Here is a 23,348-nt window from a genome sequence, read left to right as displayed (position 1 = left end):
CTGCACGATTCAAACTTCCTTACCCAGACCAGACATACCATCTCGCGTATTCGTCGTATTCGCGAAGCGTTAAAAACAAACGAGCGTTAAACGCAAAGAGGGAGGGGAAAGAAACGAAAGGAAGAACGAGAGAAAAAGAAAAAGAGAGAGAGAGAGAGAGAGAGAGAGAAGAAAAAAAGAAAGCACAAGTGTAAGCCGGTGTGTGCCGCGACTCGATGCGGAACGGAAGCGTGAACGATGCACGAACGGGGTGGCCGGGGCCGGGTTAGCAGGCGGAGAAAGAAAGAGGGAGCGAAGGTGAGAAAAAGAGAGAGTGGCAGGTGTCTGAGGTGGTGGTGGGGAGATGCGCGGTGTATTAAACCCGGTGACTCTTGCCGCGCAGCGTGGGAGTTAGTTCTGGTGAGGGCGCCAGCCAGCTCACTCGCTAAACTAACCCACCGTCCCAACCCTTCAATCCTCCATCCCTCGACCTTCGGCCAACAAAGCAACATCCACGGCCGCAACCTCCTTTTCACCGACTCCGTAGCCGCTGTTTTTTCGCGACTTCCTGTCCGGCCCGCGTGATCACGATCGAACGGCGTTATTTGTATCGAGTAACCGGCGACCGATTCAAACAAGGGACACACGGACACCTTTTTTCTTCGCCACCTTCGCGTCTACCCAGAACACTACGTATACATATACGTGGGCACGTACGTATATCTACACTCAGTTCGCCGAGTCGAGCATGCGAGAACACAACCTCGTCGGGGAGAGAGTTGTACGCAGTTGAACCTCGAGGAAAGTGTGGTTTTTTTTTTTCCCTCTCTCTGAGCACCGTACTGCGAGCACGTTACTACGCGATATTGGTCGCATCGAGATCACGCCTGATTATCGATATCACGGAGAGGATTAGAAGAGAAAGGAGAGAGGTGGAAAAGAGAGAGGTTGACACCGCCGGTGGATACCTTTCGATCGACTTTCGTGTACCGCTGCTTCTTTCTTTCTTTCTTTCTTTCTTTCTTTCTTTCTTTTCCCCTTCTTCCTTTTTTCCTTTTTCTTTTTTCAACGGATCTGCGTCATCGTCGCGGTGGACGGTGGACGACGAGTTTATCAACGAACGCGGTTTGACAGAGCAACATGCTAACCGATTGGTGTTCGCACCATTTTGTGTTCGCGTGATCCGGGAAGAAGACGTGATCCGGTCCGTCGGTGATGAATAAACTGGATGACACGGTGCTTGTGACACAGAGAAGAACCTAGCTACAACTATTCTATTCTAGACTGTAGAATATTAGGAGTTTTGAAGAAGAAGAAGAAGAAGAAGAGAATAGAAAAAAGAAAAAGAAAACTGGCATTAAATTCGAATTTCGATCGACGAGATCGACGTTTGTTCGAGAAAAGTTTTGTTTCAAAGACCTCGCCATATACCGGAGGATTTTCGTAGATTTCGTGGATTCAACTGGAAGAGGAAGAGTGTTTTGTTATGTGCGACGGAGTACGTAGGATTTGAGGAAAGAAGTTCTATCTGTTAGAGAGTATCGCATGAGAAAAGATCCCAATTTTGGGAAAGAGGAGGAGGAGGAGGATAAGGGGGAAGGCAGCACGCAGTCACAAGAAGCAAGTATCTCCTCATCACAGAAACACACAGTCACTGGCACACATCTGTCCACGCACACGTTGTTTATTATTGACCTGATCACACACTGGGTAATGTTTCGCAATTGCACCTTTCTCCGATAATTTTCTTTTCTTTATTTTTACGTATATTTACGTATATTTATAAATATATATATATATATATTGTATTCTCTGTTTACACGCACCGCCTGTGTTGTGCCTCACACCTCTATCTCTCTGGTATGATCGATGTGCGTACTATGTTCTTCTTCTCCTTCACCGTTTCCTACGTCACGACGACCAACCGGTGTCGTCCGCCGTCTTAATTAATCCCTCCCCCTCTCCCTCTTTCTCCCTCCTCCTTCTCCTCCCTCCCTCCCACCTTCTCCTCCTCCCCCCCGTACACGGGAGCACGGTTTTGCACATTTTTCGGGCACCTGTTGATCTCTCTCGTACTACATAGCCACTTTTCCGCACTCTCTCAAAACTCGTTCGGGGAGTTCGATGTCACAGCTGCACGCCGAAATCTCACAGCACGTAGAAATCACGTATCCAATCTCGGGATGTACTGGCACACGAGCGAGCAAACCCAAACCCGCCTCCCGAACCCGGTAGCGCACAGTTGGACGAGGCTGAGAGAATCGAGACTGGCTTCGTTCCATCATCGTCATCATCTTCATCATCATCATCATCATCATCGACGACAGTAAGTGATACAACCTCTTTAAAAACCAGTAGAGGGCCAATTCAGTGACGAGGGGAAACGGAAGTCCTCGTGTGGAGACTTGGAGACACGTAGAAAAATAAAAGTTTGTGAGAAAAGTAGTTATGTTATAAATATAATATATATATATATAGAGAGAGAGAGAGAGAGAGAGAGAGAGAAAGAGGGGGAGGGAGGGAGGGAGAGAGAGAGAGAGAGACAGACAGAGAGAGAGGAGAGCGCAAATCGTTTGTGGAAGCGTTCGTCGTGCGGCAGGCAATGGGAAGAGAAAGCAGCAGGGGTAAGCGAGCGAGAAAGCTGAGGAGAAAGATAGTTCGATCAGGAGCACGTAACCGTGGCCGATCGATTGGGTTTCATTGTCGAGCACCTTAATAAGCATCCACGAACCAGCACCAAGCACCACTGATCACGCCGCACCGCACATAATAATTCTTCAGACACGCACCCTTTCGCAGACCGAAACGCTGTAAGATCTATCCCTTTTTCATTAACGGTTCCTGATTTCAGGAAAGGGGAATCGAGATCCTTTGATGTGTCGTTGGGAGGAATATTGGGAAACGCGAGTCTGAAACGGATGTAACTGTAGACGGATAAAACGTGCAACGACCCGTGGAACGAAACGAGTCGAAAATTGATAGAGGGGGAAATTGATACTTGTGGTGTTCTTCTATTGTTTACTTTCTTCTATCGTCGTCCGCGAGGGAAACGTTCCTCCCGAAGAGTAACGTGCCGCTCGATGAAAGAACACGGGCCGCCAAGTGGAAAGACAGAAAGAGACAGAACGAAAATAATCGAACGCGTTTGAGAAACGTCGTTTTCCCATGTAACACGGAAGCCTACACGGTTATCGATTGATCGCCGGTCATCGCTCATCGTTCGCGTTTTCTTCCCTCGGTCGCGCCCTACAGAGTCGCTTTCTCCCCCGCCCAGCTAACGAAAAGTCGGCCTAAACTCAGCGTCTGGTGCCTTTCGACTTCGGCAAGCAACCGAAGTACGAGACGCGAAGAATCAGGACATTCGATATACCTAAATAAAGAAAGAGAAAGAAAATAAAGAGACAAGACTGGGAGGCAACGACGAGACAAGAAGAAGAAGAAGAAGAAGAAGAGTATAGAGAGGATAAACCCTCGAAAAAGAAGAAACGGCTGGAAGGAAGAAGGGAACGGTTGAAGCGAAGGGAAGGTATTCGATTTCGATTCGAAAGCCAGCCCGGTTAAAACCGGTGGAAAGGTATATATATATGATGGCGGTGTGCATGTTTTGGCTTCTCACGTACGTGGGACAAGGTCTGGACCTGGCCGTGGGCAATCGTCCGGTGATCATCATGCAGGGTGCGCAGGAGCAGCAGGACTACCGGCACGGTAGCGGTATCAGAAAGAAGAGCGAGCTGAATTCGGTAGGCAATAACCTGTTGCACTTCAGAATATATCCTCCCGAGGCCTCTCACCGGGACGACCTGTCCAATTGGCTCCTATTGAACGACGAGCCACGGATCTCCTCGTGGACACCAGCCGGCATATTGATCGACGATATGATCAGGGAGCCGAGGGAGCTTCAGACCGTCTTTTTTGCCCTGTCCCCCGCCATGCTGAACACGCTCTACTCGGAGTACGTGAACACCGCTGCCTCGCAACCGGCCGACCACCACTTTCTCCACGAGGATCAACAACAGCAAGCCGTTGGGGGTCCGTTGGTCGGCCAACGCGGCAAAAAGTTGCGAATCGACTGTAGACACTCCAGGAACACGGTCAGCCTGCCTATAAGAGTGTGCGACGACGAGAAGACGGGGCGGAACAGCCTCCAAGAAGCCAGACAATCGAATTACGACGATCTCTTCGAGCAGAAATTGAACACTGCTGCTAATATGAAGACTGACCCAACGTCACGGGGACCCGAGAAGCTTCAACGGGATTATCAGAATGCCGCCACGTTTGTCTCGAGGCCACCGTTCGGCCTGGACGCGGCCAAACCTCCCGGAAAGAGGAGCCAAACTCCTGTTGGACGCCGCTCAATCGACCTCTCAGGAGAGTCGGCCCCGCATCAAGCTCAACCGCCGTCCTCCTTCGGGAACGGTATCAGCGTCGCTTCTCAACTTATGCTCAGATCCACCAGGGGAAGCATACAGTACGACGTACCGCAAATCGGTGAGTCACTCTCCGAATCTATGTTTTTTTTGGGGGGGGGGATGAAATTGTTTTTTATTTTTTTGTACGTTTTTCGAATTGTTTCGAGTTTCGATTGATCGGAAGCGAGACGATGAAGTAAGTGATGGGAGATCTTTTTATCGATCATGTTTTAAACGTTTTTTGATAATGGTTAGGTTGATTGGTGATTTCAGTAGAAAAGTCGAATTGGCAATTTGGTTTTTAAGATGGAATAGGATGTTTGATTATTAATTGTGTTTTTAAGGAAATTTGAGAATTGGTAAAATTTTTGAATTCCTTAAATAATGTAAACCTTGTTGTCGAGATTCTTATTCGTAAGAAATTATTTGTAATTTTGGGAAAATTAATGAGGTTTCGTCGCAAAACAATCGTAAAATTTTCGATGATTTGAACTTTGATATTTAGATTAAAAAAAAAAAAAACATACGCGGTTGTTTTGAGCTCGAATGAAAATTTAATTCTATTTTTAATAGAAGTATGAAACTTTAAGTTGAAAAATCGATCAAGTCTAGAAAAAGGTCAGACTTTTGTTTTCAATTTAGATCAGACTCAAACGCTTTTTTTTTTTTTTAATCAAGTTAGAACTTCGTTATCCGATAAAACGATACACAGATCGATAAATGTAAGACACGTATTTCTCTCCTACAATAATTATTGAGAATTCTGAATTGGTCTAAATTGGTGAAACTTTCTGTGGCGATAGATAGGAGGAGAGGAGGAGGGAGCAGCTCGATCGTCCTACGTAAATGACAAGAATTTTAGTCTTCTCTTTTCGTATACCCATTTGATGCTACCATTGATCCTGAATAACGTAATATTAGATCGATGATGGTATTTATAAATCTACCATGGAGTTCTGTTTATAGTAGCAATCTATAATCAGAAACTAAAATCTCAGGTTCCCTGATCACACAACAAGACTCTCTAATTATACGTCTGATACTTTTACCCCCCTATTCAACGGAATATTTTTATCTTCAAACAAACGTGGAATATTCACCTTGAAATTATTTCAGTTTAAACTTGCATTCGACCAAATTAAAACATTCGACAAATATTTGCCGCGTCAACATTCAAGAAATTAATTTCGTCACGTGTTACCATGTAACTTTATAGCACGTCCAGCTGTCCTTCAGGATTTAAATTATTCCTCCTCCTCCTCCTCCTTCTCCTGTCCCTCCTCGTGTCCTTTCTCCCGCAGAATTGTAGAAAATTTTCTATATCCTTTCACGCTCGTACCAAATACGTCATCTTTTCATACTAATTTTCGAAAGTCGCAATTCATCTATTTTCCAAACACACTTGCGCAAACTCAGTTTTGTTTCCATTCCACTTTGTCTCTAATCATCGTCGTAACTCTGTCAACACTTTGCTTTCTGCGTTCATGGTTACGTCCCTTTTATGTCGTTTCCTTTAACCCTTTTGCCATTAACGCTGCATACTTGTTCTCAAATGTTGAGTAATCATTTTCTGAAAGATATATAATGCATTATAGAATTATTTTTATTTTTATCTATCCGTTATATACCATATATATATAATTAATACAAAGGAAGTAATTAAGAAGTTAATTCTAATCTGATCTTTATTCTGTTCTATCGATTAATACGTTGTTTTATTATTTACGAACGATGCAAAGAATTTTATACACCTCGATATATATGATGAGAATTGTTGATTATTTCAGAGATTAAAGCGATAAAAAAAAGTGTACATGTGTAAAAATATCGTTCGAGATTTATTTTTCAAGTTAGAATTTAATTTTTCAATAAAAATGATACAAACATTTAATCAAATAGTAAAAAAAAAAACAATTAATTACTACTGATCGGATAATCTTTAAATTAATTAACACCAAATGTTAAAAATTTTATCATTCGATAATATGAATTTTCAGTAGGAGTTTAAAGAGCTTTCAACTTTCAGAAAGTATCATAACAAAAGGATTAATCCGCTTAAACATTCTACACGTATTCAAATTGATTATTCAATTATTATTCAAATCTATTCAAAAGACATCGAATTGAATCATATTTCCTCGAGCTCATCGATAAAACGAGAAAATCGGTGGAGAAAATTTTCAAGAATCCTAACGCGATAGAAAAATCGATCCTGATCGACGAAGATCCTGCTTGGCTAAATTTCGAATTCGATGAAGGAAAGATCGATCGATCGGTAAATACTTGATTTTGGATCAGAAGCAAGAACTTTTTCGTTGAAAAATCGAAGAGTCGAAAAGGGAGGACGATGGAAATATCGATGCATGAAGAGTAATTTCTGTATCTGCCATTATTGTTCGACGAGTATCGTTTATATGTCACCTCTTCGGGGACCAATTCTCTGTATGCATTATCGTCGCAAAGAAAAACCACGCGAATTGCTTCGAATTACAACAACGCGATGACATTTTCGATAATCGATACCGAATCGAAAGAAATCGAGCATTCCGTGTAATCAACGGTGGAATAACGTGGGCATTTTAAATTCGAATGTTTATCGATATTCAAATAACATTATATACAAGCATTTTACGCTTAAATTATTTTCGATTGTGTCTCTCGACAAAAGTATCCTATCGCGCGATAATTTATTAATTAATTGACGTCAACAGCAGGTTGTGGATTTCTCGTTTGACAGAGAAATTTTCAAAACAATCGTTCGAGCTAGCAGGTATTCGTTTCGTAAAGTTCATCATATCAATCCTTTGCACTTTAGAATGTTCCACAACATTTTGGTTTACCAATTTGGTAATTAAAAGCAGAATTCATAATGAGAGTTGTATGTTTTGCACGAATAAGAAACGTGATATTCTATCAATTATACATATTGAATTTTTTATCGCGCGTTTACATTTTTATGCAGTATTGGAAGAAACAACGTGTTACGTGGTTTTTCGAAAGAATCTGTTATTATATTATTCGTCATCGCGAAAAACAACCGCTTCCCTTTTCTTTTTTCTCCCTCCAAGCTTTTAGCGCGATTTCCTTCTTGCAGGAAATATCGTCGAAGAATTATTTATTCGATCCTATACAAAATATAAGATAAACATCTTTATGAAATTTTATAAAAATCGACGATGCTCGAGTATACGATATTCCAGTGAGAACGTAATTTTAAGCAAAAAAAGTCCATTCGAGTATTTGATCAAGACAACAAGAGACAGAAAATTTCTATGTAATTCCAAAACTTTAAATTTACCATCGACAATAACGAATTGTTACACGCCGTTATTTATTTATTTAACCAACAACACGTATCATCATCATCATCCTGTTATTATCCATCCTAGAAAAACACAATGCGAATCGATATCGCGTAGTCTAGTCTTCCAAACCTCCCCGTACAACAACGCGTCCTAACCTTTCACACAGGTTGAAAGGGTTAATTATGAGGTCGTGACGCGTAATTACTGTGGAATTTTTTTTTTCTTTTTCCTTTTTTTTTTTTTTTTTTTTTTTTTACTCATTACCACAGTATCGATTTTCAAACGGTGGGTGTACGACGATCTCGAGACACTTTAATGACTTTTATCGCGGCGGGTGATCGCGATGGCACGCCCTATGACCGATGTCCACCCGGATTACGGAGAAGCGACAATTTAATCGCCGATTCCGTTTCGTTGGTGCACACGTTTTCGCGGAAAAAAAAAGAAAAAAAGAAAAAAAAAAGAAGAATGAAAAAGTGACGAACGACGCATGCGGTTCGCGGGAATTAATTCTATTCTTCGTGACCTTTCGTAGGAAATCGTAGAATAGGTGTATATTGAGTTTCGACCGATGAATAGTTGATTTACGGTGCGAGAGGTATATCGTTGATTAAATAATCCCCTATCTCGCCATTTGCTCCATTTGCAACCCTCTTTTCTATCTCTCGTGCGTTTGCTCGTAGATTAGATATTTAGGAAGGGAACTGTGATTAATTTGTTGAACCTATCCTCTAATGAATTTTTGACGAAATTAAGGGAGATCCCCTCCCCTTTCACCCTTTTTTCTAGTCATATTTGATCGCGACAATTCATATTTCAAGAATATTTGATGTAAGAATATATTAATCCTTTGGTTAGTTACGGTTTATTATCGAACATGTAGTTCAAAATGGCGAATATTATTATATTTAGTGTATCGTGACGAATAATTATCCTGGCATTTTTATTACATTACGTTATATTATTCTGATATATATTGGCTTGAAGGGATGAACGATCCATTGAGTTCATTTAGCTGATCCACGGTCACTGCGATATGTCGTTGATTAAGTAATTCCTCTATCTCCCCAATTTTGCTCCTCCTTTCTTTCTATCTCTCGTTTGATTTGGCAAAGTAAAAAAAACTCGTTGCTCCGTGATTAATTCTTACATGGACAACTATATTTCGATTTTTTTTTTTCAGTCATTTTTACAGTAATTTATATTTTAATTAAACTCTGAATATAAACTCTGAGCGTTATGATTCATTATTGAAAATAATGTATTGGCAGGAACGATTATTCGGTATATTTATCTTGTATTTTTATTGTATTATGTTGTGTTACTCTGATATGTTAAATAAAGTAACATATATATTGGGGATTAATAATGTACTTTCATTTAGTTGATCCATGGTTACTTGTGGTGGTGGCGAAGGTATTGTTGATTAAATAATCCTCTACGTTCTACTATTTATTTTCTGCCTTTTGTTTGATTTTGTGGTTTAGAATTCGTTCGTGGGATCTGACAAAGTTATATGTATGTACATATATACATACACAACATAATACGTATATATATACGATATAATTGTTCAAAAGATTAAAGGTTTATTGAGTTTCCTCTGGTTCCACGGCCACCTGTGGCCACATATCGTTGATTAAATAATCCTCTACGTTCTACCATTTACTTTGCCAATTTTCCTTTCTACCTTTTGTTTGGTTTAGCAATGTAGAACTGGTTGGAATCTGATGGTGTTACACGCATTTGGGGAACTTTGATTAACACGTTCAGCCCTTATGTTGGGCAACTGCTTAAGTAGAAGTTAAGGAAAAAGGTAGGAGTAGATCTATCCTCTAAGATACGCCTCTTATTTTTGGACTTGGAAACTTGTTTACCAGAATAAGTAAAAGGAAAAATCAAACGAATAAATTTAGGTAAATTTCATAGGTGAAAAATTAATTGCATTAATTTTACGATTATAAAAAGTACGTGTAAAAATGATAAATGATTCTTTAAAAGAAATTTCAATATTAATATTTAATATTTTAATATTAAAATGATTCTTGACCTACTTAAGTCATTTTCAAGATAAATTTGTCTTGCACTGATTGTCTCCCTGTTATCTCATTCAATTCACCCACGTCACGTATATCAATCATACGATCATATCCTTACATTATGAACTATAAATCATACAAAACTCCTCCAACAATTAATTTCATTTATATACATGAAATTTTTATAAATCTAATTCTAGTGGAATTAAAATACTTCTAATTTAAAAAAAAAACTACCAAAATGATCATTATAAATAAATTCATACCACCATTCGTACTATTCCACCATTACTATTTCAATTGATCATCACTCACAACTCTGTCACCGATGACGTTTATAAGTATGATTGATGTATATTCGTAGAAATTACGATCTTATATGTTTATTTACTTTACAATTTTATTTTAAGGATTATATTCATAATTTAAAAATAAATATTTTCTTAGAAGTGATTGGAGGATGATTAAAAAAGTTATTTGAAAAGAATGATTTTACTTTTTGACGTTATTAATAACTTCATATGAGAAATATAATGACAATTAATGGATATTTTCGATCAAATCGATGTGATAGGAGTGCAAATTCATTCGTTGAAAAATTTATACATTTTAAATATCGAAATAATAATTTGGAATAATAATTTAAAATTGTGCAATCTTGTCTTGTGTAGTATGTTTAAATTATTTTTCAAAATAATTGATTCCTTTGTAACAGGTGTATCTTTAATAAATTTCCTACATTGTATAAAATGTTAAAAATTTGCAAATTTTTAATCTTGACGTTTCTCTATCGTTTATATTTCGTTCGAAATTTCGAAGTAACTTTTTCAAATCGAAGTCAAATTTTACGAATTTTTTATCTGTAGAGGCTGAAATTACAAAATTTCAATTACTTTGTCCCAGATTGTATGTAAAATAGTTTGTTATACCATATTGTTATTACACATAGCGTAGAAATGCCAATACCTTTAGTCCTTAATATTACACATGGTGCAGTAATATCAGCACTTTATATTGCTAGAGTCCAAAATGCTGATATGCAAATTTGACTAATCCCATTCTTCAGTAACGTGTTATTATTAGCATTCACGTCAGCACCGTTGTACCTACCATGGAAAATAATAGTACAGCATATTATTAACTTGTAACATTGGTATAGTTAGCAAATTGTTACCTTATAACATTGACATAATGTTTTGATCATATGATTAATCAGATTCGATCATTCACCACTCTTATTGCTATTTTGATATTAATCAAAGATTCAAAAATGTGAAATGGAATTAAAAAGTTATTAAAAATTTTTTTTTTTTTCATTTTTAGAATTTGATAAAAAAATTCAATGGAACAGTAACATGGAAAGGTAAAGATAAAAATTAGAGTTTATGATGAAAAATTAGAGAAATTTTAAAAAATTCTAAATCTTTCTCTTTAAATGTGAAAATATGTGAATCGGTATATGTCGTCAAACTATTTGCATAAACTGCACAAATATTTAAAAATTTTTAAAAATGAAAAAAATGGTGAATTATGACTATTACAGTTTCGTCTCAAGGAAATTGAAGCCGAAGAAGGAATAAATAAGAAATACATGAAATAAAGAGGCAAAGAGGAATGAGGCATATTAAAGTATAACCAGTTCTGACAAACTATTTTGAAAGATTGAGCGTAAAACTTTTGAAAGATTGAAAACATTGAAAATAGAACTTTTAAAAGATTAATGAATTCAACGACGAAACACGACGATTGCAGCAGACTTGCATTCACTTTCCAAACATGACCGTCTCAAACGTTTTCTATAAGCAAGTTATTACACATTGCGCGTCTTCATGTCGATGAAATATAAAAATCTCTCTTCATCGTTTCCTATTTACTCTCTATCCGCCATTGAAACGAATCTCGCATGAAATATTCATTCCTCGTATGATTTGAATGAAATTTCCTTCCTCAAAACGTTCTAGATTCTATGTAATATAAGATAAATAATAATATTTATTCGAAGATATAAGAAAGATCATTCTTATCGATTCATCTCTTATTATTATTGCTTACTTAAAACACAATTTATACAATTTCCTAACACTACAATTTTTCTCTACCTTTATCACGATACGTTTATTCAACATTGGATCATTATTAGAAATGACATATGAAACGCGAGAACGATCGTACGATAGCAATCGTTGGAATCGATCTATGTAACCGCCAATTCATCGAGATTAGTAAAAGTGACATATCAAACGCAAGAGTGATCGTACGATAGCATTAGAAATCGGTCGATGTAACCGCCAACTCATCGAGTTATCCGGATAGATTTAAATGATGACAATTACCGGACGATTATTACCGATACCGAGAAATTCACACCTGTTGCGGGCCGCACACTATGTCGCGGTTACGCGTGACATCACGCGATAGCAATTTCTGCATCCACGTCATCCAGTTGAAAATCGGCGAAAATAGAATGCTCACCAATTTCTAATCAAGGACACGATCCCAATTACGTTTGCACGTATATTTCTTAATTATCCGAGCATCTATTTAACCCTTTACTTACTAACTAACTGTAACACGCTTGCACTTTTATCCATGCACGCTTGGATTTTATCCATGTTAAATTTTTCAAGGAGATGTTGTCCAAGATACGTGAAATTTTATACAAATTTGGAATTAATTATTGTGCGTGATATCTCTATGCTTTATTGTTGACCATATTTTTTTTTTTTTTTTGATTAATAAAAATGATAAAAATTACGTGTTCGTGGAACTTTCTAATAGAACAGAATTCTATTAGACAAATTGAAATCATTTAATGACTATGCGAATATATATATGTAAAACGTTTAATTGGAATAAAATATGGAATAATTTGAATGTAGCATGCATACAATTGAATAATTAATAAATATGTATGTAACAAGTAAAACAACAAGTATCAAATGTGTAAAGTGTGGAATAGCATGCTATATATCGCCATTTTAAATTTATTTGAATTTCAATTATCAATCGAAAATTATTAAATTTATAATAATATACGTAATTTTGTTAAACTATGAGAAACTAATTACTTTTATAAAGTTCAAGAATATTTTAAAATTATACGTATCACGTAACTTGGCAAACGATTCTCTCGAAAAAGTTTTACGTTAAAAATTTTCATTATTCTTCTGCAAAGAACCATCTTTATTTGCGCCACGATCTCCAATACGCTCTCTGTGTACATAATTCACTGATCGCCAGCGTGAAAAGTTTGAAGTCTTTCCTGCTTTTTTCTTCCTTTTTTTTTTTTCGCGATCCTTCACGCTCTTTTTATTTCGTCTCATCGTAGCTCGCTACCAACGATTCCATCATTGACTTTTATTGCCTCGTAATAATGTTGTTAAAACGTAATTACCGCGTGTTACAATGCGTACAAGTTGTAAACGTTTTTACAAGAGGAATAAAAATTTTTTGTCTTTTCGATTCAATATTGAGACTAATATAGTAAAACATTTGTTATTTCGAGTAAAAGTCAAATAAAAAAGAATTTTTCAATAATAAAACGAGTATAGTGGTTAATTTTTAATATGTAGGATAAAATAATTTTTAGATCATAATCAATACAAAATTATAAAGTTTGTAAATAACATGAAACAAATTTATGTTTCACTTTTGTAGAAGAATTTTCTAATTAATAATAGTGCCATATGACGAGCTGTAATTGCATAAAATTATACAATTTTACTAGTCGACTAGAATTATAATCAACTATATAATTTTTATTTTCAGAACTTTGCTTGTTTTATTAACAAACTTGTACATAACTGTTCTTCAAGAAAATTTACCAACACTGGTGAAAACTCAAAACTTATATAAAATTTCTGTAATAATATTAGTTCAATTACGCTTGAGAGTTCAAGTCGATAGAAACTTTATAACTTTTTTTAACCTTTTGCTTTGTGACTTTTTCTTCTGGTTATGTCAAGCCAAGCTATTTAATCAAATCAGAGTTAAAATTGATCTTTGATGGAGGAACAACTTGTATAATTTCGATCTTAATCAATGTTGCAAGATTAATCTAATCACTTCAAACAAATTCATCATCTGTTACTTAAATAGTTTCAAATTTTCTATGTTAAAAAATTATCAGAAAATGCATGAAATAAAAGAGAACACAAAATAAAATTAAATCGAAATGAAATATTTTTTAGAAGTCAAAAAGATTAATAATCAAGTATATTAATCCAAAAATATTGAAAAAAAGCTTGTAAGAAAAGAAAATACCATTGATATGAATTACAACAATATCAAAAATTTTTAATTTTCGTTATACACACATCGTTATATATTTAAATTCATTTGTATTTCGTAAAAACCTTTTAACGATTACAGAAACAAAAAGATTACTTCAAGAATCAAAATGGCGCACAGCTGTCACATTCCCTCCGCTCCATTCCTCCTTCCATTTCACCCCTTTCTAAATCCCAAAGACTTCCAAAGCCTCTCATATTTCCACTAACGTTGGAACGGCGAGTACTGCGGATTTCAGTTTTAATCGCTCTTTAAGTGCATCCATGTTGCCTTTATCTCAAGGAGTTCCTTGTCTCGACTAAGCTCGAGGTATAACACAGTGATTATTTAAATAAAAAAGAAGATCACCACCTGTTCGACCTGGAAAATGTCGATCCTTTAAAGTTTATTCAATATCCCTCTCCTTTTTCACCTTCTTTCATCTTTTCATTCGAGAAGAGTGGATTAACGAATTCAGTGGCGAGTTATATTCGATGATCGAGAAGGAAATAGAGTGAAATTGATCGAGATAAAAGCGACAAAGATCAACGTTGCGTAAAAGCAATATTTCATTTCCTTATTTTTTCCAATATCGAAATTATAAAAAGAAATTTGTAAAGCTAAACACAAACATTTTTTCCCCCACTATTTATTTTTCAAACTTTATATCTAATATAAATTTTTATAAAGTTTAAAGGGAAAATTGAAATATCATATTATGTAGTGGTGTGACGAATCATTTCTTTTTCACTAATAATAGAAATTGTGATTTGCATAGCAAATTTCTATGAAGTATAAATTTCTCGAACCTTGAGACCGGAACAATATGTAAATTACTTTATTAACGTGTTTGAATAATGTTACGTTTACGCAAATTGTACACATTATTTCTCTGCTTGGACCTTAATGGGAGTTAACACATTTGCTGGAAATAATGCCATCTAGTGGCTTCGTTTGTTTTAATATGTAAACGTTGCCAACCCCGTTTGTTAATATGCTTCTCGTCCATTAGTGAAAACACATTGTATTACGTATATCCAGAGCAAATTATAACAGCAAACTAAATGAAAATTATAATTTCTTCTCGCAAACTTTTAAGTTCATAAAAATTGTGCAACATTTAATTAAAACTATTTTTGTCTTTGACATCTGTCTTTCACAATGAAAATTTAATTTATATATATATATATATATATACAGAGAATCAAAATTAACACAAACTTGAAGTTAGTCCAATGGAACAAAATTGTACAAAATTTCATCAAGATTAATATACAAAATGTTATTAGTATACAAAGTCTTAATGTAATAGCGAATAGAACACTTTTGCAGAGATTCTGGAAATCAAAAGAAATATAAAAGTTAATTATTTATTAAATTATAAATAATTTAAGTTTCCATTAAATGAAGTGAGACAATGATATAGATAGAGACCTGTTTTATAACATAATGTCAATCGACATTTCCGCATACCAACTTCTATATATATTTGTTTTAACCTCTAGAATCAACTCTTCAAACCATTTCCACAAATACATTGACATTCTGTATAACTCATCGATATTCCCTCGAGCTTTATGCACAGAACGTACATCTATTCAACAAATTTAATAATATAATAATGATAATTTAACTGAAAAAAGTACGTGACAAACTTCAAAGTAAACCTAAACGAATATAGTGAAGGCAACCTTGATATGGTTCACGATATTTCCGACCATTCCTTTTCAATGGGCACGAGATCTGGGGAGAAGTGGTGGTTGGAGGAGTTAGTCGTGCATTGTTAACAGCCTCGTTCGTATGGAAAGTTGTCTTGAAATTTTCATCGGTGGAAATATGGACAGAGGGGAATACGTGTTCTTTTTATTCGACTATTGTCCTGCGTCCTAACAAAAGCTTCATTAGGAATCGATCCTCGGGGATACGAGTATGGAAATTAATGGAAATCTCACGTGTACGTGCTTGGATAGTGTGTGCTCTGATCGACAATACGATGGGATTCAGGAATATATTTTTGAGAATATATTTCTTTGACCTTTTGACGGAGAAAAGGAGAGATTCGTAGTTGACAAAGAGGAGGGAGGAAAATGGGGTACAGGAAGGAAATAAATGAATTTTGCGCGGATATTGGAAAAGTTTTGGGGATCGGGAAGTAGAGATATAGTTAAGGAATGGTTAAATTTAAAACCAGCGGAGAAGTAAAATGTTTGGAAGGATTTAAGAATCGGTATATTGAAAAGTGGAGAATTGATTAATTTTGAAGTTTAAAAATGGATATTGACGAAAAAAATTTCGAAATTTTTAAGATAAAGAGAGAAAAATGATGAAAAAGGATTTATTTCTGCGCAGAAATTGAAAATTAGGAAAATGGGAAGGTGGTGGAATAGCTTGTTTTTATGCGCGAGAGTTAAATATCGAAGAGATTTAAAAATAATAAAATGTAAGAGTGGTGAACTGATTAATTTTAAAAGAATTAGATATTGGAAAATAAAAGAGATAAATTAATTTCAGCGGAGAAAAGAGAAAATTAATTTTAATACGGATAACTTTGCAGAGAGAGAGAGAGAGAGAGAGAGAGAGAGAGAGAGAGAGAGAGAGAGAGAGAGAAAGGAAGGTTGAAAAAAAAATATGAAAATAATGAGAGAAATATGAAAAATAAATAATGAATACAAAAAATTGATTTGTAATATATTTAAATTAATGGATTCAGCATATTTTAATTGTCTCTCTTTTTAGAGAATCTTCTTTATTCAAGGTTTTGAAAATAATGTTACATTCTGAATTGTTCCACCCTTATAGATCTTGAATAAATAAATTGATGATGCTTGAGTGAATGGGGGGGAGGGGGGGCAGGAGGAGGGTACAAATCGAGCGAACTGTTTGAAATAACTGCATTACTACGAAACATGTAATATTTTCTTGCTTGAAAAGAAAAATAATAAAACGGATTTAAAAATAAATTATAAATTCACGGATCAACCGTCTCAAAATTTATCTCGAAAAATACTCAAACAAGTTTATGAACTTTATACCTTGAATTTTATTATTCATTAGAAAATAATAAAATATTTACACTAATTGTGAAAGATTGAAAAAAATTTATTCTTCGTTGTTTGACGTCATACATTTGAAAAATTTTGACGATAAAAGATAACTATTTTATAAATTATTATTATTAATTTTAATTTATGCATAATGCAAGTAGATCGTTTTAAAATTCATCTTTCTCAATACGCTCTTTCACCTATGACATATAAAACAATTTCATCGAATTATTATTCATCGCAATAATATAATAATTTCTCAGGAGAATAACGCGTAAATTTCTCGTTTCCCGATACAATCGTATTTCAAATTGAAACGAAAAGTTCGATATATACGTTAATCGTTAATGATTGGACGGTGATACAAATAACAGATAACAAAATAAATTGATCGAATTTGAGAATGCATATACACCTATATATATATACATATTTTTTTTTTTATCGTATACACACGAAACAGTTCGCGTCGTTGTGGCGAATCGATAGAAAGAAAACATTAACAAGAGCCTTGGTATTTTTCCGATGCCTTTCAATTCGTACTATGCAGCCTTTGAAACTGTCGCGATCTTGCGAGAAAACTTCGCGCAGACGATGATTGCCATCTTCCTCTCGTTTTGCATAGAAATAAATCAACGATGACGCAACAATTTAATAGAAAAATTAAATTACGAATGAAAATAATGATAATAATTAATAGAAAAAAAATAAGATGAATAATATCGGAATTGAAAGATGGCGGATTATCGAGAACTAAAATAAATTCTCATAATCGAAATAAATGAATGATAAATTATTTTTAGAACGAGGATAATAATTCAAAGAAATTAAGAAAACACATTCGACGATCGGAATAATAATTAAAAGGCATTGCAATTAAGATAATCTATCCGTAATTTTTTTAATCGTTCTCTTTACAGAATGTCCTATCTCAGAGGACGGGATGGAAAGGTTTGCGTGTCCCTCAGCGGACAGAATGGGTAGATACCATTGCATCGACGATCACGCCTTGTGCGACGGTTTTATAGACTGCCCTACAGGCGAAGACGAGGACAGGCAAGCCTGCATGTTTTACAAAACTGTAAGTCTTCAATATTTTTTCAACACCCTATACAATCATCAACACAAAATTTTACGTAAAATTCGTACATTCCCTCTTTATTTTCTACCATTATAAAATGTCTTAGACGCGTAGAATTTTATCGACAATTTTATTCGCAATTAATTTATTTTCTCTTCCTTCTGTTATCATGCCACACACGTATATAGCGAAACGTTAATACGTTATATTTTAATCCCCAATTTCTTTAATAAAGTCTCTTTAATCCACGTTTCACCGAATTCCATGCATAAAAATATCTTCCAAACGCTTGTGCAAAAGATTATCGCAACCCCCTAAGACGAACAACCTTCACCGTGCATCAACCATTTCGCTAATTTCACGCGCAATTGCGCCACTCCAACCCCCTCGTGCAACTCCAAACACTCGAAAAACCGCGGGGAACTAATCTCACGGGCGGCTCCTGGGAAGCTCAATTTACACTGTCTGGTGAGCGCGTAAATCTCTAAAGAAAAAAAAAAAAGAAAAAAAAAAGAAAAGCCTCGTCTCCTTCATTCTCGCGCCGACAAAGGCCAGCTTTCCATCTTACTTCCATCTCGTGGAAAAACAACAAGTGACGAGGGACACAGAGTGGAGAGAGAGAGAGAGAGAAAGGAGAGGAGGGAAGGAAAGAGGAAAAAAAAAAAAGAAAAAACAATCGCTGCTGATTTTCAACGAGAATTCATCGTGCGCGCGGACAAAAGGAAACTGAGTGGATGAAAGAGGGAGATTAGAGAACACGTTTCGCACGCGCCGAGAAGAGATAAGTTTTGCGAACGGACCGCTTGAAAAGTGGAACGAGCACATCGAGCGCTGGTGCTAGCCGCACCTAGAGAGATTTGAACACACGCTTGGAATATGTAAGTAACAACGTACTATATGTACTATCCTTTTGGAACGGAACGGAATTCGAGATAATACGTCGGAGGAGAACGAGTTGGAGTTTGTGAAATTTGCGGAATTGAGGGTCTTTTCTCGAATTTACGGTTTGTTAAGCACTTCCCTCTTTTTCGGTAAAGAGATTTTGAATATTATCGAGTGAAGATTGAATTGAATTTTGGGTCAACAAAGATGATAATTTGCGTGCAATTCGCGCGTTCGAAAAGGGAAAATTATGTTCGAGTTCAAAGGGAAACGTTCTCAAATTTGTCATCCTTCTGTTCTAATGTATTTCATATTCGTATGTCGTGTAATCTCTTTCTTCAACACGTAAAATAGAATTTTCTAAACAAATTTAAGTTGATAGTGAAAATTTCTGATAATATCTTAATGCTATCAAAGATAGTGAGAAAAAGGAAGTCGTAGATCCAGATTTTATCAAGAGATATTTTTTAATCTGTATTTAAATAGAGACATTCCCAGGAAATATTTCATAATTACGATGCATTCGAGAAAAAAGAGAAACTAAAAGAGAATTCGATAATATCTCATCAGATATTTTTACAAGAAAAAAAGAAGGAAAAGAAAAAGAAAGAAAGAAACAAAAAGGAAGAAAGTTTGAACTGGATTTAATTGAGACTTGATTCGAAGAAATTTTTTTAATCTATATGTTAATAGTAGACTTCTCGAGAAAAAAATGCGTTGCAATTAAAATGAATTTGAAAGAAAGAAATTGGAAAAAAAGAAATTATACTTTCGAGATATTTTTATATACGAAGTTTGGAACGAAACTATTTGCTACGAAACTATTCGTAGAAAGAAAGAAATGTGATTTTATCTCCTCTGCATAATTTTGATTTACCAGATTATGCATTCCCAGATATATTTCACCCAACTTTTCATCCATGCAGATTGGATGCTACGTTGAAAATGACGATGAAAACACGGTTAAATTTATATTATTGGCCAACGTGAAAACATCTAACTATTATAACTATTATAAATAACTATTTTATGCTTATCTTATTATTACTCGCTTTTATTAAATATAGTAGTCGCAATCACGTCCGCGTAAGTAATTACAATATTATACTATCTCAACACATCCATCTCTGATGACTATCATGACGGCGGTGACGTGTTAATTAACTTTATTTAAATTAAGACTTATATCGTGCCGTGAAAAATTGTAAATCTGTTATAAATCTGCTTCTTTAATTCAATTAATTTTCATCACAGTTCGAAAATAGAAAATGTTCGCAGAAAATAATCTGTGTGCTATTGACAATTTAAAAATACTGCACGTAACAATACATGCAGAATCAATATTATATCATAAGACACAACTATATTTAAATTTGATTTTTACACTATTTTTACGACTCGTGTAAAATAATATAATTTTCGATTATTTTCGAATGCGTATAATCAGTTAACGTATAATTATAATTAACAAGAAGAACGTAGCGCGGTCAATTATGTACAAACAACTCTGGAGAAGTAAATAAAGCTAGGCTGCGCGTTATTAATTACACAAATACGATATTTACGATAAACAATCGTGCTGTTTTTCATCCTACGTGTATCGCCGACGCGGTTTTTAAAAATGATTGATTCTAAAAAAATTTGAGCGACGTTTATATCCATCTCACTAAATCATTTTACTTGTCCCAAAATTCTATGCTCGTTCGAATATATTTGTCAAGCTACGCTATCATAAATATGTATAAATCTGTATCTTTCACGAAAACTGGGCCAAGTCATGAATCTGAAATATAATAGATAGAAGACGAAGAAAAATTCCAAAGAAGAAATAGGAAGAAATTAAATGATTTGAAATATCGTGATACGTAGAAAAATATACTGTTTGATATCTTACATAAAATTATGTGTGAAAAGAAATACGTTCGGTATTCCCTGCTGGGCAATGGTGGAAATACAAAATCTTGATATTTTTCAATAATATTAATATCACTTGATCTTAATATCTCAAATGTTTTTTTGCACTACTAATATTTGGAATTCTAATAATTTTTAAAATATAAAAAATTATACAATTTTCTATTTTAAGAAAATAAAAAAATGCTCTTAAAATTTTTGAAACTTTTCGCTTCGTGTCGTACGAAATTATTTTAATTTTGTTACATGAAACTTTCTTCTATCTTTTATCAGTTTCAGAGTTGAACCGTGAAATATCTTGTTATGTAAACGTTACTAAAATATGTATATATTTATGATAAGTTAAGCGGCGAAGTAAAAGCGTTTATCGTGATTTCATGGATGTACAAATTGCAATGTATTATATTGGACCATTTCTGATCAAATCAGTATATAGGTTGAAAAATTCCGCAAGAAAATACGAAGGAAAGTGTGAAATTCGTATTATGCGATCCTCGACAAAATCTGGAATCCTCTTTTCATAAATCTGCCAAATCTTTCGTTCCAGCAACCACGGCAACCCTCATCCATAAATATTAGAATATTTTCTAGTCGCATACAAAATAGATCCAAAGAGAATTAATCCAGATTATTACAACAAGTAATCAATCAGAATTTTATACTTGTATAAAAATTAAAATTCGTAACAAATTCGTAGAAACAATAGAACGAGAGATGTATAAAATTTATCGCGTTATAGAAACACGTGGAATAAATTAACTTTTTTAACTTAACAAATAATCAATATTATATAATTGATAAAAGGTCGTTCAATATACTTATCTCTAAGAGTTCTTCTAAAACGAATATCAATTCTACTCGATCTCAAAACGATTTCTCCCCTTCGTCGTCAATGTTTCGAAATCTTCCCTCAATTAATAACAAAATAACAAAAATCTCCACGGATTCTCTCCACATTTATCTCACCCCACACGAGTGTTCCTAATACTTATTTACCTTGCTGTCCCCGCGACACCGCCGTTGACTCGACGATCCACCCAAAATTCCCATCAACGACCATACCCTTTTTTCCACCACCTACACGTACCCCGTCCACTTAAACAAACAAACAAACAAACAAACAAAAAAAAAGCAAGCTAGAAGAAGGGAGGAAAAACAATGGAAAAAAGAACGGGCCGGAGGGAAATCTGAGCAACGCGCTTCGCCCTCTCGCGGATTTATCATCCCTCACATCCGGCGAACGGTTGACCTTTCTCTTCACCTGATTCCGGCCCCAGTCTCTCTCTCTCTCCCTCTCTCTCTCTCTCTCTCTCTCTCTCTGCCTCTTTGAAATCGATATTCGCTTCTTTTCCTTCCGCCTGGTCGAGTCGCGCCACCGCTGCCGCCGCTACCGCCGCCATTCTCTCCCTCTTTCTCTCTATCTCTCTCTCTCTCTTTCTCTTTCGTTTTTCTTCTCTCCTCTCTTCCTAATTCCTCGTTTCCGTTCGATGAACATGGCGAAGAGAGGAAGAACGAGCCGTGTTGTCGAAACGGAATTGGCCTGATCAACGTGGGAGGTCCGCAGATCTGATTAAACTCTCCACAACGTCGAACTTCTAGTCGAATTAAATTTTTGCCGGAGGCATATACGCTCTCGAGAACTCGATCACCTTTCTCCAGGCTCTTTGCCTCGGCGAATACGCGCGGATTTTTCAGAGGAGAGAGTTCCAGTCTTAACCGGCTTAACGAAGTTTTTTTTTTCTCTCCCCTTTCTGGGAGGACCGAGAGGAGAGAGGGTTGATGGGAATATCGGAATACTCGAAGAGGGAAGTATTGGATGACTTTTTGGCGAGAGTTGAAGGTTTTTCGATGTGTGTTGTTCGTCTTCCGTGGCTTTGCGATCCGTGGATTAGATATTCCTCGAGAATACTTTTTACGTGTGTTTTATGCATGGAGGAGGAAAGTTTTTCGATGTAATTTTTTCACGGTTTCCAAAGGAATAGGGAAGGAAAATGCAATACTTTGAATGTATACAGTGTTTGATAATGGTGAACGTGGATAAATTGTATTGTTATTCTTAGATTGAAAATGTACTCTTTCTTTTTTTTTTCTAATGTAATGTTTTAGGATACAAATTTTCTTTTTTTTTTTTTTTTTTAGGAAAGTATTTTTTAGGATTATAAATTTAAATTGGATGTTGTAGAGAATTTTTTTCTCTACTTATTTTACGGTTCGAGCTTTTACTTGTGTGTTTAATGATGAAAGAGAATTATGAGTTTAACGTTTGGAGAATTAAGCAAGTTATTTTACACGCTTCTTTTGACATTCATTTTATACGTTTTAATACTTTGAATGTTTAAAAAAGTGGGAATTTTATCATTTTTTGATTGAGATAATTGTTCATATTTGTTTTATGCATTTATGCGTGCAGTTTAAATGTAACTTGA

At 35.3% G+C, this 23,348-nt stretch overlaps 1 protein-coding gene across 7 annotated transcripts in view; it reads left to right on the top strand.

The window, feature by feature from the left end:
* Window positions 1–23,348, top strand: part of jeb (low-density lipoprotein receptor domain-containing jelly belly protein) — an 89,945-nt gene that overhangs the window by 53,611 nt on the left and 12,986 nt on the right. For 3 of the 7 annotated variants that reach the window (XM_086907936.1, XM_086907933.1, XM_086907940.1), the window contains exons 1-3: window positions 414–1,599; window positions 2,831–4,467; window positions 17,966–18,126. In XM_086907936.1, the coding sequence (XP_086764062.1) occupies window positions 3,564–4,467; window positions 17,966–18,126 (1,065 nt within the window). In that variant the 5' untranslated portion in view covers window positions 414–1,599; window positions 2,831–3,563. Of the gene's footprint in view, window positions 1–413; window positions 1,600–2,615; window positions 4,468–17,965; window positions 18,127–23,348 lie in introns of those variants that run through there. The other 4 variants (XM_086907939.1, XM_086907938.1, XM_086907935.1 and 1 more) reach the window with 4 other exon arrangements.

This window comes from Apis florea, unplaced genomic scaffold, assembly GCF_048593485.1.
Source record: "Apis florea isolate Af1SG1 unplaced genomic scaffold, ASM4859348v1 contig_3034_pilon, whole genome shotgun sequence".
Lineage (NCBI taxonomy): Eukaryota > Metazoa > Arthropoda > Insecta > Hymenoptera > Apidae > Apis > Apis florea.
This window is presented reverse-complemented; position numbering and strand designations above follow the sequence as displayed.